At 45.0% G+C, this 16,276-nt stretch overlaps 1 protein-coding gene across 1 annotated transcript in view; it reads left to right on the forward strand.

Annotated features, from left to right (window-relative positions):
- The first annotated feature begins 4,791 nt into the window (after positions 1-4,791).
- Positions 4,792-16,276, forward strand: part of LOC149858444 (myosin-1B) — a 30,666-nt gene continuing 19,181 nt past the window's right edge. Inside the window, exons 1-14 of the mRNA XM_090061586.1 lie at positions 4,792-4,896; positions 5,699-5,934; positions 6,024-6,167; positions 7,385-7,541; positions 8,236-8,263; positions 8,362-8,482; positions 8,570-8,662; positions 8,980-9,043; positions 9,136-9,234; positions 9,351-9,454; positions 9,534-9,672; positions 14,471-14,589; positions 14,690-14,839; positions 15,261-15,431. Of these exons, the coding sequence (XP_089917712.1) occupies positions 5,731-5,934; positions 6,024-6,167; positions 7,385-7,541; positions 8,236-8,263; positions 8,362-8,482; positions 8,570-8,662; positions 8,980-9,043; positions 9,136-9,234; positions 9,351-9,454; positions 9,534-9,672; positions 14,471-14,589; positions 14,690-14,839; positions 15,261-15,431 (1,593 nt within the window). The 5' untranslated portion in view covers positions 4,792-4,896; positions 5,699-5,730. The remainder of the gene's footprint in view (positions 4,897-5,698; positions 5,935-6,023; positions 6,168-7,384; positions 7,542-8,235; positions 8,264-8,361; positions 8,483-8,569; positions 8,663-8,979; positions 9,044-9,135; positions 9,235-9,350; positions 9,455-9,533; positions 9,673-14,470; positions 14,590-14,689; positions 14,840-15,260; positions 15,432-16,276) is intronic.

The raw sequence follows: 16,276 nt of genomic DNA on the forward strand, positions 1-16,276 counted from the left end.
GAGGTAGATGCAAGTTTGTGTGCAAGCATGAGGTTAATAGGTCCAAAAGAATAGATAATTCTGTGAGAGTACTTGAATATGTTGAGTGGTTTTCCTTGTGTGATGGTATGGACAGAGCACTGTGACTGGAAGAGTTGGAAGGGAAAATGTAGGGAATGGATGGGATGGTGAATGTTTAATCAAGAAGGGCAAAAAGGAAATAACTATTTGGTGAATGCGCAGAGCATGGGGCAGAAATAGATGTTGTGGAGTGGGGAGGGGGTGATGGGAGTGTCCTCTTAAGGTTGAAAGATACTTTGGATGATTACAGGTTTGTTTCTTTGGTGAAAGAGAGATGAGTAGGGAGAGATGCAAGAGGCTGAATGATAATCTATACTTTTGCCTTCCTCTGTTGCCAAGATGTCATTTGCTTGCTGGGATTTTCAGGGCATACTTCATCTAATCAATTTTCTGCTAACTAGGTCTCAGATATTTGTGGGTCTCTGGTCTCTCCTGTGCTCTGCCTGTAGCATGCAGTTTAATCTCCAAAGAAATAAAATGATTAGGTCTAGCCAAAAGTTTCAGGCTTAATATAGGGTAACTGGGGGCATGTCTACACATGGATTTAAGCACACCTAAATTTAGTGTACATTAGCTTCACGCACATTAGGCAGGTTTAGGCAGGAGTCTACACATGCAGGCATTAAAACACCTTAACACTGTGTTAGGCCCAAGTCAGTCCATACATACACAGTGTTAATGCACTTTAATGCATGTACACATGCATTAATGAGCTTTAACTATTCTCATTTGCAGATATCAAATTTAGGCATGAATAGCCTAAATTCACAATTTTTCTGGTTACATGTTAAGGGTGTGCATGTATAGACACGGAACACTTAATGTGCATTAACTTAGGCTTACGAGTATTGAAATGTGACATGCAGACACTCCCTGGGTAAAATTCTATGGCCCATGATATACTGGGAGGTGAGACTGAATGAGCAAATATTCCCTTCTATTTCTAAACTCCATGAAATTATATCTGCCCCCTATTTCAATGTGAGTATTAGTTGCTAGTTCTTGTCTACCTTCTGGCCCCTTTATGCCATTCCTATGATGCAAAGAGATCAAAAACAGCTTGGAATTCCCAGGTGCCTAGAGCTTTGTAGGGATGTGCAAGGAAATCAGGGATAAGGGGGATATCTTGTAGTTAGGGAGGGTATAGGTCCCATACTCTGCAATCTGGTGAATTTAGGATGCCAGAATGTCTAAGAGATTGTTGTAAATGAGAGAAGCCCCAGAAGGAGTACTGTCCAAATCACTGACTTTTTGTCTCAGTGGCTGACTCAAAATAAAAAATCAAAATCAAAGCTTTGGACCAGATCCTAATCCACCTTTTAGTGCAATCCTACTCCACCCTGCTTGACTCCCTGCAAAGTGACAAAAGACTTTGTGACTTTGTCTTAAGGCTAACATGATTGCATTTTACAAAATTAGGCATGCTAATATTTTTGTGGTTTTTTCTGGGAACCTAAATGGTAATAGGAACCCTCATGAGTTTATGGAGGCATCTAATAGGTAGAATAAGACCTGGATCTTTTATCCTAGGCTAATAAATTGATTGTTTTTAAATTCAGTAAAATGGGAATATTATTTTAAGATCAAATTACAGTAAATTCTTCACTATCTGGTATTTAACTAACCAGAAATTCCATAATGCCCTGCTGCCCATGGCATCCCTCCCCGCTGGGCCTTCCGCTCAGTGTTATCTAAAAACCCCAGCTGAGGGGTTTCTGATAACCAGAAATTTTATATAACCAGCAATCCTCTTACCCCAGGGATGCTGGATAACAGAGATGTTACTGTACTTGCATGTTTCATCTTTAGGAATTCTAATATAATAAAAGCCTTAGTCTGTCTGTCTGTCTGTAATGCTTTATTTGCCCCCTTTTTGGTTGTCTTGGCAGCCAATCACAATGCTGACAGAAACAACCAATCAGAGTACTCTGCACAGAAAGATGCAGGTGGTGGAGTGCCACCATGACAAAGGGTAGTGAGGGGCCAGAGTGGGGGTGCTAGGCCAGCAGCACTGGATTCCCTTCTCCCCCTCAGCCCTGCTCCTTGGAGGCGGTGGTGTGGGGTGCTGGCAGTGCAGCACTGACCTCACCCCCCACACACTCTGGTGCATGGGGCGGGACACGGGGAATGGGGGTGTGCACAGGGCCAGACGCAGTGCGGTGGCACCACAGGGTGTTGGGTAATGGTGCTCCATCTCCACCTACCCCCTGTCAGTCATGATGGGCGATGGCAGGGAGGGACTGGGATGGTGGAGTGCCACCATGATGGATGGAATGAACCCCCACCCCGGCCCTGCTCCTTGGAGAAGGCAATGAAGTGCTGGCCTCACCCCCCCCATTCTGGATTTGCTGCCGCCACCACCAGGCCCCGACAAAAGCCATCAGGAAGAAGGAGGCAGCGGGGAGGAGGGGAGAAAGGAAGCAGGAAGGGGAGGTGAAGAACAGTGGTGGTGCCCTGCTGCTGTTGGGCCCTGAGAACAGCCAGGAGGGAAGGGAGCCAGAGGGGGGAGGAGTTTGTGCACTGCAGGATGTGCAGCAGTGGTAGTGTGGGGTGCTGGGTGGTGGCTGCAGCTGTCGCCACTGCTTGCAAGCTTCCCCCCTCCAGCACACCTGGGAGGTGGCAGTGCCATTAAGTGGACCGGGGACAAAGCAAGGGGGGATGCATGGGGCAGAGCAGTGACAGTGTGGGGTGGTGAGTGGTGGCTCTCTATCTCCATCTGCCCTCCCTCCCCCATCATTCTTGACGGGCAATTGGCTAGTTTTTTAATGAAAGCAAGGGGATAGATGTAGAAGGCTTGCTTTCCTTCTGATTCCATATGTTACGGGATAGTCATCCCTTCCAGATTCAGAGCAATGTTATTTGAACCTAGGTCATCTCTGTTCAAGGTAAATATCTTTACACTGGTCTGTCAGCTAACCTGCACCATCTTCTCTTCCTTCTCATCATTGTGTGCCTCTACACTTGCTTCAACACGTTCTACTTAGAACATACAAGCATTGCTGCAGCCTCATGTATCTAAGCTTCTGTGGGTTTAAAAATGACTGCTGGGGCATTTTAACTAAAGGTCATCAAATGAGCTTTAGTTAAAGCAGCCCACAGCCATTTTAAATGCACAAGTGGCTTAATACACATGACACTTCAGTGTTTTAATCAGAGCAGGTCTCTGGGAACCGCTCCAATTCAAATGTGCCCCACCCACAAGTACATGTATAGGCAGGCTTTCTGACTAGTACATAATTCAAAATTGAATGGGACTTTTTGGCAATGTCAACAAGTTTCAAAATTTCTGATGTATTTTCTTTATTTCTATACCTCTAAACTAATTCAATCCAAATTTACGAATAATGTCAGCAGTAGCACCCTAAGGGGAGGGCAAATTGGGTGACCGCCTGGGGCCCTACATTTTAGGGGCCCCATATTTTTGAACCTAGAATGAACCTAGAATATATCTCAATGTTAAAAAAACCTCTTTCTTTGTATTATCAATATTGTATTAAGATACTTTCATTGCAGTTTCATGGACAGGGAAAAGTGAAATTGAAAATGTCTGACTTGCTTATAAGTCATCAAAATTAAGCTTGTAAGGGGCCCCAAATAACTCTCTTGCCAGGGCCACAGCAACTCTAAGGCCACCACAGATGTCAGGCTGACCAAAACTGCATTTTTAAGTGAACAAATATTTAATCAAAAATCTGTACCCATTTGAATCCAGGAACCACCCTGATTTGCTCTGGGAGAAGAAAAGTCTCCATGTAACCTGAATTTTAGGAGATGCCAAGACCCTGTGGGTCACAGCTCAACATCAGGACCAGGGAGTTCAGGATAGAGGCTCTAGGAATTGTTTCAGGCCATCAGTGTGATCCATGTGTCTATGCTTATACTTCAGGTGCTAGAAGTGGGAGTACCTGTCTGAGATGCGAGAACCTGAAGACTTCCTCCTGTGGGAATACTTCACACCCTGAATCCTGAGAGTAGGGCTCCACTGTCAGTTTGCAATCTATAGAGCTTCCCTTTTCCTGTTCCCACCAGTGCACCCTTGCTGCAAATCAGAAGCTCCTGCAGCTCCCTAACATATCACTTCTGCTCCATACACCTTTTAGTTCTGTCATTCAGGGTTTAGGACAGTTCCAATTTCTCTCCCATTTGGAGTTATTGTGGGATTCCCAGACACAGTTGCCAAAATAACTTTATAATAATAATAATTGCTCTTTTGATCTCTAGAAAGGTCTCAGACTTGGCAATTTTGTGTGTCAAACAGCAAGACAGTAGCAGGGGCAGAAGTAGAAGCCGACCATATTTTAACTAAGAGGCAGTACTTCTTCCTTTCAGATTCCTAGTCAAAATATTTATAGGAGATTTATTCACATAGCTAGTAAGACATCAAATATTTCTAAATATATCCACGACTTACATGAATGGGAATCATGCTCTAAGTTTGCCAAACAATGCTTTGCCAAAAATGTTTGACCTAAGAAAGAGGAGGAGGCATTTGCATGTGTAGATCAGACACTATAAAAGTTCCCCTGGGAAAAGTCTGTTCCGTCTTTACACAGAAAGTTCCAAGGTAAGTGAATGGCGGGTGCCAGGGATTGCAGGAAGGGACAAGCACCCTGCATGCCACACATCCCATTACATTCCTGTTCCTTCTAACTCTCATACACGTGAGAGATTGCTTGGGTCATCTGGGATTTAAAATTTGTTTTTCAAGTCACATATGTGTTTTGTATTTATAAATCATCACTGGTGTTTTGTGCAGCAATAAGAAGGGAATTGCCATTTTTATTTTACAGTAACGGCCAGTTTCCAGCCTGCTCACCATCCATCTGGTATCACAAGGTAAGAGCCTACCTGAATAGCCTACTCCTAGGGATAGTAAGCAATACTCTAGTCTGGTATTTCTAAAGAGCAGTATTGGCAATCACTATATTCCCTGATATTTATGACTACTGTGACAAAAAATTAATTTTGTGCATAGGCTGCACTGCAAGAGGTAGGCAATTTAAAGTGGTTCCTCTTCAAAACACTGACCATGCTTGCTCGGTATCTGATATTTGATATTTAACCTCTTATTGCACAGAAAAATTTAATGAATGGCATTAAGGGTTTGTCTGCATAGGAATTCCCATGAAGTAAAGTAGCCTTAATTTTATGTAGCTTAATCTCTACGGTTTAATTAGATTGGAATTCACAGATTTCAGTTTACCAGAGAATCAAAACTTTATTATCTAATGCGGCATCTGACTCATCTTAAACTCCACACCAACTGCCATGCCATTAGTATATAACTGGAATGAGAACTACATGAATGGAAGTATATAACGGGAATATAGGAGAGAGGACATCAGAGGACTTCCCTAATCACTAGTCCCAGTCTTGACTCCTCCAGGACCCTCATGTAGAAATCTGATCAGGAACCATAATAGATGGAGTAACACTCCCCACTGGAACTCTAGTAGCGGCACTTGATTTAGAGATCTGACTATGTAAGATGGAAATAAGGAATGAAAAGAGAAATATGTAAGGAAAGAAAATAAAGAAGTAAGGGTGTTATCATGCAAAGCCCCCCACTCTAATTGTTTCTCATATTTCTGCTGAGAGAGCTTAAGCCATGAGTATAATGTATTTTCCCTCATTACAGTTCGTTGCTGCTGCCCCAAATAAACCGCAGCCATGTCTTCGGACGCCGAGATGGCCGTCTTTGGGCCGGCTGCTTCTTACCTCCGAAAGTCAGAAAAGGAGCGAATTGAGGCCCAGAACAAGCCTTTTGATGCCAAGTCAGCTGTCTTTGTGGTGCATGCTAAGGAATCCTATGTGAAAGGCACTGTCCAGAGCAGGGAAGCAGGGAAGGTCACAGTCAAGACGGAAAAGGGAGAAGTGAGTAAGCATAAGGAACAAAGAGTATCATTGTGTTCCTCCTCTGTGCTCTTAACTGAGACAAACTGTTTCTTTAATTGCCTTCACAGAGTGTCACTGTTAAGGAAGATCAAATCTTCTCAATGAATCCTCCCAAGTATGATAAAATTGAGGACATGGCTATGATGACCCATCTCCATGAACCAGCTGTCCTGTATAACCTCAAAGAGCGTTATGCAGCCTGGATGATCTATGTAAGTGCAGGCTATAGCAGAAATTTCCTGCCTTTTTGGACTGAAGGTCATCCGTCAATCTCTCTGTGCCACTTCCTGGCTCTTTGGTCTTTTCTCCTTCCAGATGCTTCCTCAGTCTCTGACCCCTCCATTCATGTCTTTCCCCCTCCTTTTCCTTCCCCCTCTGTCTTCCCTTTACCTATTGACATTTCACTTTCCTTCCCTGTTACTTGCTAAGTCCTTCCTTCATTGTGTGTCATTTTACCATCAAGGCTGGATTAACATAAAGGCAAACAAGGCACATGCCTTGGGCCCTGAGCGGTGCAAATGGCCCCATCCACCTCCCTTCTCTTCCCCTCCCCTCCCCCCCTCCCCCCATGGTGGCTGCTTCCTAGCCACGGCTCCAAGCCTGTTCCCTGTGGGCGGCAGTGCCGGGGGTTAGGGGTCTTGATGGGCCTGGGGCCCACTATTTTGCATTGGGACCACTAAACAGTTAGTCCAGCCCTACTCACCTCCCGAGGGGTTTTTAACTTCCATATTTATATGTTCCTCTATATATGGCTAGTTGCACGCGCAATAAGGTTAGTCATTGTGCCCCGAAGTCTCATCCCTCTGCTGATACTGTTCAGCGCTTATGTTTCCTTACTTAAAAATTATGTTCTTATTGTGTCTTCTCCTTTTTGACCTACTCAATAAGCAAGATAACCCATTTTTTTATATCCTGGATGCTCCTGTCTGGCTCTCTTTACATCTTTATGAGAGATTTATGTTGTGGGGAGTTGAGGGAGAGGCTTTTGTACTCCCATGAACGAAGAAGCTATGTTTTCTGGATGGATGACTGTTGTAGGTCATGGTACAGATGAAATGCAGTCACAGCGTTTTCTCTGATGGTTTGCTAGCCAAGTAGGATGCGATTTTATTGTGTAACTAGGATTAGAGCAATCTCCCTTCTCTTTTCCTCCAATACGTATGGCATGTCCCTGTCACTAAGGCCAGCCCTCCTCCCCAGTAACCTCAAATAATCAGATGCAGAAACAGGGGAAAGGGCATCTTTGGGAATTCAAGGTCCTGCTATGTTTAGTTTTCTTTGCTATGACCTGAGCCTGAGTTGCTCCTGTCTCCAGAGTGTTTTCAGGTGGGATTGCTCCACAGGTAGGAAGGCACTAGTTTAAACTTTGCTTTTCAGTTTCTCATATGCCTGTAATAGTCATATTAAGACAATCATGTTATTTTTACAGACCTACTCTGGTCTCTTCTGTGTCACTGTCAACCCCTACAAGTGGCTGCCAGTGTACAACCCAGAGGTGGTCATGGCATACAGGGGGAAAAAGCGTCAAGAGGCCCCTCCCCACATCTTCTCCATCTCTGACAATGCCTATCAGTTCATGTTAACTGGTAAGTAACTCTGTCTCCTTAGAGGTGATGATATAGTACCAGGAGAACCAGTGTCCTTGCAAGGAAATGAGGTTACAGTTAAAGTCATCAACAAAGTTCAAGGCAAGTAATGTGCACACTGCATCAGAAGTATGAGGGATTCATCCAAACCAAAATTGATCCTGAACCCAACATTAATTCCACATTTAGAATTGTCTTAGTACTTCAGCAGGAATCTAAACCAAGTTCTGTTTGCGACTCAGAAGGATAGTTATGAAAAAGTTCTGCTTTTGTGCATCTGCCTCTGCACATTCTGACTGTAGGTGGACTCAGAAAAGAGAAGTGTGAAAACATCCAAAGCAAATCCCTTGCTTTGCACTTTACGTATAGTTAATACTTGCCTACCAGAATTCTTCCACCCCCTACGCCAGGAGTAGTACTTTACACACACACCTGCTTTTTGAACTGATCTCATAAAAATGTCGTAAGTTGAAGATAGAATCATTGTGCTGTACTACCCATTTGTTGTGTGGAGACGTAAGCCACTTTCATTAAAAGAGAATTCTGTGAGATGGAAATGGTTATAAAAGTTGACCTGAAGCTGACGTATCCCGTGACGTGCTCTATTGACCTTTCATACATTTCACAGTTTTTATCAGTTCAGTGGTGCTCAGAAACAATACTAAAAGTCACCTTTATTTTTTCTCCTTTGCAGATCGGGAGAATCAGTCCGTCCTGATCACGTAGGTGAACTCCTTTGCTCTGGTCAATCTTTGTTTTGCCACCTGCAGCGGGATGACCTGGCTGACTGTGTTCTCTGCTGCTTTGTTTTGCTTGACAGTGGAGAATCTGGTGCAGGAAAGACTGTGAACACGAAGCGTGTCATCCAGTACTTTGCAACAATTGCAGCTAGTGGGGATAAGAAAAAGGAAGAGCAGCCGCAGCAGACCGGCAAACTGCAAGTGAGCTTTTGGAGGTGGGGTTTAACTGCTCCATTTGTTTTAACACATGATTTACAAAGAAATTTGACAATAACAATTGTTTTGCAGGGGACCCTTGAAGATCAAATTATCAGTGCCAACCCTCTGCTGGAGGCCTTTGGCAATGCCAAGACTGTCAGAAATGACAACTCTTCACGTTTTGTAAGTCTTAAAAAAATATGTCTAGGTGATTCATTTCTATAAAGGGGGGTGGGGTCATGCAGGTGCTGGGGCAAATGATTGACAGCCCAGAAATCACAAATTGGAAGCCATAATAAAGCACTCACAGTGTGGCCAAGTCTAATTCCAAGGAATCTGCAAATTCTGCTAAATGCCTTGTCACACAAGGAAAGATTCCTATAGTTAGACTATGATAAATTCAACCTGGGCTGATATTTGAAGTGTTTAAAAGTACTCATGGCAGCTCTGGAGTTTGAATGATTGGATTTCAAATTAAATTACCTATTTTTTCCTTAAAGGGTAAATTCATCAGAATCCACTTTGGCAGCACAGGGAAGCTGGCTTCTGCTGACATTGAAACATGTAAGAGACCTTCCTGGACATATCCAATTTTCCTTCTTTTCTATTCTTATTCTATTTTCTTGTGGCTAATTGCATTTTATGGCCCTTGTCAGATTTGCTGGAGAAGTCCAGAGTTACTTTCCAGCTCAAGTCAGAAAGAAGCTATCACATATTTTATCAGATCATGTCCAACAAGAAGCCAGAGCTCATTGGTAAGAAACATCACTAAGATTTTTTACAGGAGCTGATAACTGAATAATAACTACTGATAAACTTTATTACCGAGCTAGTTAAACTAAGCCCATGTGCGTCCCATTCTTGCTTTCAGAGATGCTTCTGATTACCACTAACCCATATGACTACCCATATGTGAGTCAAGGGGAAATCACTGTTCCCAGCATTGATGACCAAGAAGAGCTGATGGCCACAGATGTAAGTAACACATGGAATTTATGATGTGGAGCATTAACTTTACTAGACAGGGTTTTTACTTTACTGATCTTTTTCACAGAGTGCCATTGACATCCTGGGGTTCAATGCTGAGGAGAAAACAGCCATTTACAAGCTGACAGGAGCTGTCATGCACTATGGGAACCTGAAATTCAAACAGAAGCAGCGTGAGGAGCAGGCAGAGCCAGATGGCACAGAAGGTATTAGCCAAATCATGTTTGTTCATATTCTCAAGACTATATCACTGAGTTGTCTTTTCATTTTTCTAGAAAGATAAAGCTATAAATGCACATGCAAACAAAACTGAAATGCACGGCTGTAAGGAATTCATTAATAACACTGGCTATTGAATATAAACTATATATATATTTATTATCATATATATATTTTGTTCTTATTCTATATATGTAGAATAATATATATGTATGATAATGTCAATCTCTTTCCATATATATATGCAAAGAGATTGTGAATTTCTTTGTATGCGCGTGCACACATACACACACATTTTTCTTATTCAGCCTGATATATATATAAAAAAGAACTATATATATGATAATGTCATTTAAGTTAATATGCTCTATTAAGCCAACACCAGAGGTAGGAGCTCTAGGTAGAACTGTGATCCTTTAGCTTTTTCTTTTATTGGGACCACTCGACAAGCAGGATCTGTTTGCAGGGTTGTCAGTAAAGCAGCAAAGAAAGACTTTCAAATCCATCTTTTTATTTGGCCTGCTTATCTTTTAACAAATTTATGTAGACTGCTCAGTCTTTTAGGCAGATTTCTATTCCACTTCATGTGTGCCAGTGAACTTTTCCAGCTGCATAATTACCATTTTTGGCTTTTGCTCATAGTTTGCAATCTTATTCCACATACTGTGTAGCATAAATACCGAGTACATGGGGGCCTGAGGCCTCTGGCCCACCTTGGGAAGAAGGTAGGGTGACCACTTATCTCTAATTGGGTGGGACAATCCTGAAATGGGAACATCAAGTCCCAGTCCTGGGCCACGTGACTCAGAGACAACATTTGTCCCTGATTCCCAATGTTGTGCAAGTAATCCAGGTTTTCTGTTCACCATGGAAAAACACAGGAAATGTCAAGAGTCTCCTTACAAGCTGGCAGGGTTCCAGCCTGCAAGGGGCTGCAGGGAGTAGGATGCAGGGGGCACCAGGTGCATGTGTGCATATGCACACAAGCACATGGCCAGAAATACAGCCCTAGGCAGCAGTGGAGAGCAGCTCCTCCAGCTGCCTGCAGGTAAGTCTATAGAAAGAGGGGCAGATTGAGGCCCTCAGGGTGAGAGAGGCTGTGAAGCAGGGGCTGGGCCTGGGGATGCTGCCCAGCCAGGGTTGTGCAGGGGGAAGGAGGTGGTAGGCCATCTCCCTGCTGCTATGTGCACTCTCAATTAGGGGAATACTGGGGGGTGGGGCACATGCCCCTCAGATTTGTGCATGGGGTGGGAGCAGATGCAGGCTTCCCGTTGCAGCCTCAGGACTCCCCACCCTAATGCCCTCCCCCTGGGAGCCCCACACCAGCTGCACTGCCATGACAAGGTGTCCCCTGCCCACGCAGCAGTAGTGCGGGTAGCAGCACAGAGTTGTGCCTCCTGCTGTTGGGCAGGCAATGGCTGCTTTGCCACAGCAGCACAGCCAGCACAGGGCTCCCAAGGAGCAGGCAGCATGGCAGGGAGACCCAAGCCTGCAGAGGGCAGCCTGCACCCAGCCCCGACCCCTGCGAAAATCTGAGGGGCACATGTCCCCACCCCGCATAATCCCTTCACTGGAAGTGCGTTTGGCAAAAATTAAAGTCGGCACCTATGCTGTGTAGATGTCCAAACATGTGCATGCACAATAAGCTGCACTCAGGCCTGGCAGGTATATGAGTTCATATATGCATACCTAATTATGATCTATAATTGTAGCTGGGGGAAAAAACTGGGCAGGGAGAGAACCATGAACATTACATGTTTCATCCCACTAGCTTAGTGATTAGTTCACTTGTCCAGAAATCAGGAGACCCTCTACACTTCCTGGAGGGGATTTGAATATTCATCTCTCAAATGGAAGGCCTCACTTCCTGGAGGTGTACCCTAACCAAAATGGTACTGAGCTAAAACACAGATTGCAAGCTGTGTGCTGTGTGGCTGAGTAACCATTTTTTGGAACGCCAAGTGAAAGATGGAACTGGGACTAGTGACCCGGATCAAGGACAACAAGAAGTCCTTTTTTAAATACATAGGGGGCAAAAAGAAGGTACTGGGTAATGTGGGGCCCCTGCAAGACACGCTAGGAAATTTGGTCATCACACCAGATGACAAAGCTAACCTATTTAATGACTTCTTTGCCTCCATTTTCCTAAGTAGGGACCAGACCAGCCCCCCCACTGAGCCCCCCCTCAGGCCCCAGGGGAGGCATACCTGGGCCAAGGGTCAGTGAAGATCTAGTCAGGGAAGTTTTGGGGGACTGGATGTGTTTAAATCAGCTGGTCCAGATGATCTCCACCCCAGAGTGCTGAGGGAATTAGCTGAGGTCATTGCAGGACCCCTGGCACGGCTGTACAAGTACTTGTGGTGCTCTGGTGTGGTGCCAGAGGACTGGAAGAGGGCCAGTCTGGTTCTCATCTTCAAAAAAGGGAGGAAGGAGGACCCAGGGAACTATAGGTCAGTTAGTCTTACCTCGATGCTGGGCAAGCTTTTTGAGAGAATTATTCTGGCACATGTCCATGAGGGGCCAGCAGGGCAGATTATGCTTAGGGTTAACCAACATGGGTTCATTAGCGGCAGGTCCTGTCAGACCAACCTGGTGGCCTTCTACGACCAGGTCACCAAATCCTTAGATGCAGGGGTAGCAGTAGACATAGTCTTTCTGGACTTTAAGAAGGCCTTCGACACTGTTTCTCACCCTGTTCTCATTAAGAAACTGGGGGACTGTGGTGTCGACACCTACAGAGCGGTAATGGATGGGTCATTTTCAACCTGGAGGGACGTGGGCAGTGGGGTTCTGCAGGGCTCAGTCCTCAGGGCCACACTGTTCAACATCTTCATCAGTGACTTGGACGAGGGGGTAAAAAGCACCCAGTTCAAATTTGCTGATGACACTAAGATGTGGGGGGATGTGGGCATGCTAGAAGGAAGGAATAGGCTGCAATCGGACCTAGACAGGTTACATGGGTGGGTGGAAGAGAATAGAATGGGATTCAACACTGACAAGTGCAAAGTGATGCACCTGGGGAGGAAGAACCAGCAGCATACCTACAGGCTGGGGAACTCCCATCTCATCAGTGTAGAGGCAGAAAAGGATCTTGGAGTAATTATTGATGCCAAAATGAACATGGGCCGACAGTGTGGGGATGCAGTCAGGAAGGCCAACTGCACCTTGTCGTGCATCCAGAGATGCATCTCAAGCAGGTCCAAAGAGGTAATCCTCCCCCTCTATGCGGCACTGGTCAGGCCACAGCTGGAGTACTGTGTCCAGTTCTGGGCGCCGCACTTCAAGAGGGATGTGGACGACATGGAGAGGGTCCAGAGGAGGCCACTCGCATGATTGGCGGCAGCAGGGCAGGCCCTATGAGGAGAGGCTACGGGACCTGAACCTGTTCAGCCTCCACAAGAGAAGGCAGAGGGGGGATCTAGTGGCCTGTTACAAACTAGTTAGAGGGGACCAGCAGGCACTGGGGAAGTCCCTGTTCCCCTGAGCACTACCAGGAGTGACTAGAAATGATGGTCACAAGCTGGCAGAGGGTAAATTCAGATTAGACATCAGGAGGCACTACTTCACTGTCCGGGCGCCTAAGATCTGAAACCAATGTCCAAGTTTCATAGTTTCATAGTAGCTAGAGTCGGAAGGGACCTAGGTAGATCATCTAGTCCGACCCCCTGCCTTAGCAGGAAAGAGCACCGGGGTCAGATGACCCCGGCAAGGTGCTCATCTAACTTCCTTTTAAAAATCCCCAGGCTAGGAGCCTGCACCACTTCCTCTGGAAGCTGGTTCCAGGCCCTAGCCGCCCTGACTGTGAAGTAGCGCCTCCTAATATCTAATCTAAACTTACCCTCCGCCAGTTTGTGACCGTTATTCCTGGTCTCTCCTGGCAGCGCACGGGGGAACAGGGACTCCCCCAATACCTGCTGATCCCCCCTGACCAGTTTGTAGCAGGCCACAAGGTCCCCCCTTAACCTTCTCTTGTGGAGGCTAAACAGGTTCAGGTCCCGTAGCCTCTCCTCATAAGGCCTGCCCTGCTGACCCCTGATCATACGAGTGGCCCTCCTCTGAACTCTTTCCATATTGTCCACGTCCCTCTTGAAGTGTGGCGCCCAGAACTGGACGCAGTACTCCAGCTGCGGCCTGACCAGTGCCGCATAGAGGGGGAGGATCACCTCCCTGGACCTGCTTGAGATGCATCTGTGGATCCATGACAGGGTACGGTTGGCCTTCTTGACTGCCTCCCCACACTGCCGGCCCATGTTCATCGTGGAGTCAATGACGACTCCAAGATCCTTTTCCGTCTCCGTGCTGGCAAGAGGGGAGTTCCCCAACCTGTAAGTGTGGTGCCGGTTCTTCCTCCCCATGTGCAACACCTTGCACTTATCAGTGTTAAACCCCATCCTATTCTCATCCGCCCACCGTTGCAACCTGTCAAGTGAAGTGGTGCTGGCTCCTACCCGGGGGAGGTCTTTAAGAGGAGGCTGGATGAACACCTTGCTGGGGTCGTGTGACCCCAGTACTCTTTCCTGCCATGGCAGGGGGTCAGACTTGATGATCTGCTCAGGTCCCTTCCGACCCTACCAACTATGAAGCTATGAAAGATTCTTCCTCAACATGCAAGCTCTCTCAAAAGACTGAAATTTTTTAAAAAGTCAGAAAAAAGGAAGCTCTAAAACTCCTTAATGGATGGGTATTTACTGAACGTGATTTCTGATGGAATGCATTTTGCCCAGTTCTAGGTATTTAAAGTAAAAAATAGCCATATGTGAGCTAATAAATTATTCCTCTGCCTAGTTGCTGACAAGGCCGCCTACTTGATGGGTCTAAACTCAGCTGACCTGCTGAAAGCCCTTTGTTACCCCCGAGTCAAGGTCGGGAATGAGTTTGTGACCAAAGGTCAAACAGTGCAGCAGGTAACAAACAATGGAGAATTTAGAACTCATGGTTTGAATTAACACACCTGCTTCTTCTGCTGATTTGTTTGATAACTCCAGTCTTTCTTCCATTGGCTAGGTGTACAATTCAGTTGGTGCTCTGGGAAAAGCTGTGTATGAGAAGATGTTCTTGTGGATGGTTATTCGTATCAACCAGCAGCTGGATACGAAGCAGGCCAGACAGTACTTCATTGGTGTACTGGACATTGCTGGCTTTGAGATCTTTGATGTAAGGAGCAGGGGTTTGATAGAAAGAACTTGCATATTTGGAGATTTAGTTTCCCTTTTAAGAGGCTGGATTGATGCTCAGCCAGGTTTAGTACAGGCAGGTTTAGTACACTGGGCCTGGGAATGTTGTATGCTGTGGGGTCTGACGGGTCAGAGAGACTGGTAAATCCTGACTCAAATCACTGCTCAGGACTGAGACCGAAATCCAAGAAATACTCAAGCAGCCTGGGTTCCAGAGCTCAGAAACACAGTGCAGAATTATCCTGGCAGAACTGAGGATAGAAATTCCCAAACATTAGGCTGGTCCTAAAGAAGTACACTCAAACTATTCCAGAATGTGCTTTAAAATTACAGGGTTATTCTTCATATCTCTCTTGCTAATATGCATATTCAAACTAACCCCTGCCATTATGTTTGTGCAGTTCAACAGCTTGGAGCAGCTGTGCATCAACTTCACCAATGAGAAACTGCAACAGTTTTTCAACCACCACATGTTTGTGCTGGAGCAAGAGGAATACAAGAAGGAAGGGATTGAATGGGAGTTCATTGACTTTGGGATGGATTTGGCTGCCTGCATTGAGCTCATTGAGAAGGTAGGTATGCCTTAAGTATTCAAAAATTCTTTAGCTGCTATGATCTTATGGACTATGCTCAGGTTCATACATTTCTTGACCCATAATATATTATTTTTTCAATTAAGGCGGCTACACAGCTTTATGATATCAACCTTGCTCCTTCTTCTTGGAGCAATACTGCTCTTTCCTCCTTCCCTTTGTGGGAAGGAATACTTTGTCTTAGAGTTGGACTCTTTAAGAAGTCTTGAAACATCTTGCATTTGAAAGAATATTCAGAGCCCAAAAGGCTTGTATCTTGTATATCAAAATACTGTCTTTTACATTTCTAAAACACATAGTTATTCTAAGGAAAGACAGAACTAGTCCTTGAAAAAGAAGTATTTATTTTTGTCCCTTGATTTGTTAATTGTACAACCACCATGAAATTTATGTCACTATAGCAAAAGGAGAGATCCTATCTGTTTTTTTCCCCCTATTGATAGGAAAGCTAAATTGTTGTGAAGTAAGAGTTTTCATATTGTATTACCTATTGCTCATTTTGACTTCCTTCTCACTGTGTACAGAGGAAACTGATTCAAAGAACCTTAATTGCTTCGAGATAGAGCTTGTTGAACTCATTGGAAACAACAATGTGATGGGATAGGGGGTTGTTAGTTCAGTAATCTGTGGCTTGAATATATGGATTCAAGTATGTGTTGTCTCCATGTTAGGGCAAAGAGATACCAATTTCTCTGTTTGCCAAGAGTCTAGTAATCCTATGCTTCAGGTTTCATTTGGGTTGTCCGTTGGTGCCAAAAATATTTTCTCCCCTCATGAATGCTTTTTTGGCTTTTCAGATACTTCCCCTCAGATAAGAGTTTTGA

The sequence above is a fragment of the Crocodylus siamensis genome, chromosome 8, assembly GCF_052110815.1.
Source record: "Crocodylus siamensis isolate JL-2025a chromosome 8, ASM5211081v1, whole genome shotgun sequence".
NCBI classification, from domain to species: Eukaryota; Metazoa; Chordata; order Crocodylia; family Crocodylidae; genus Crocodylus; species Crocodylus siamensis.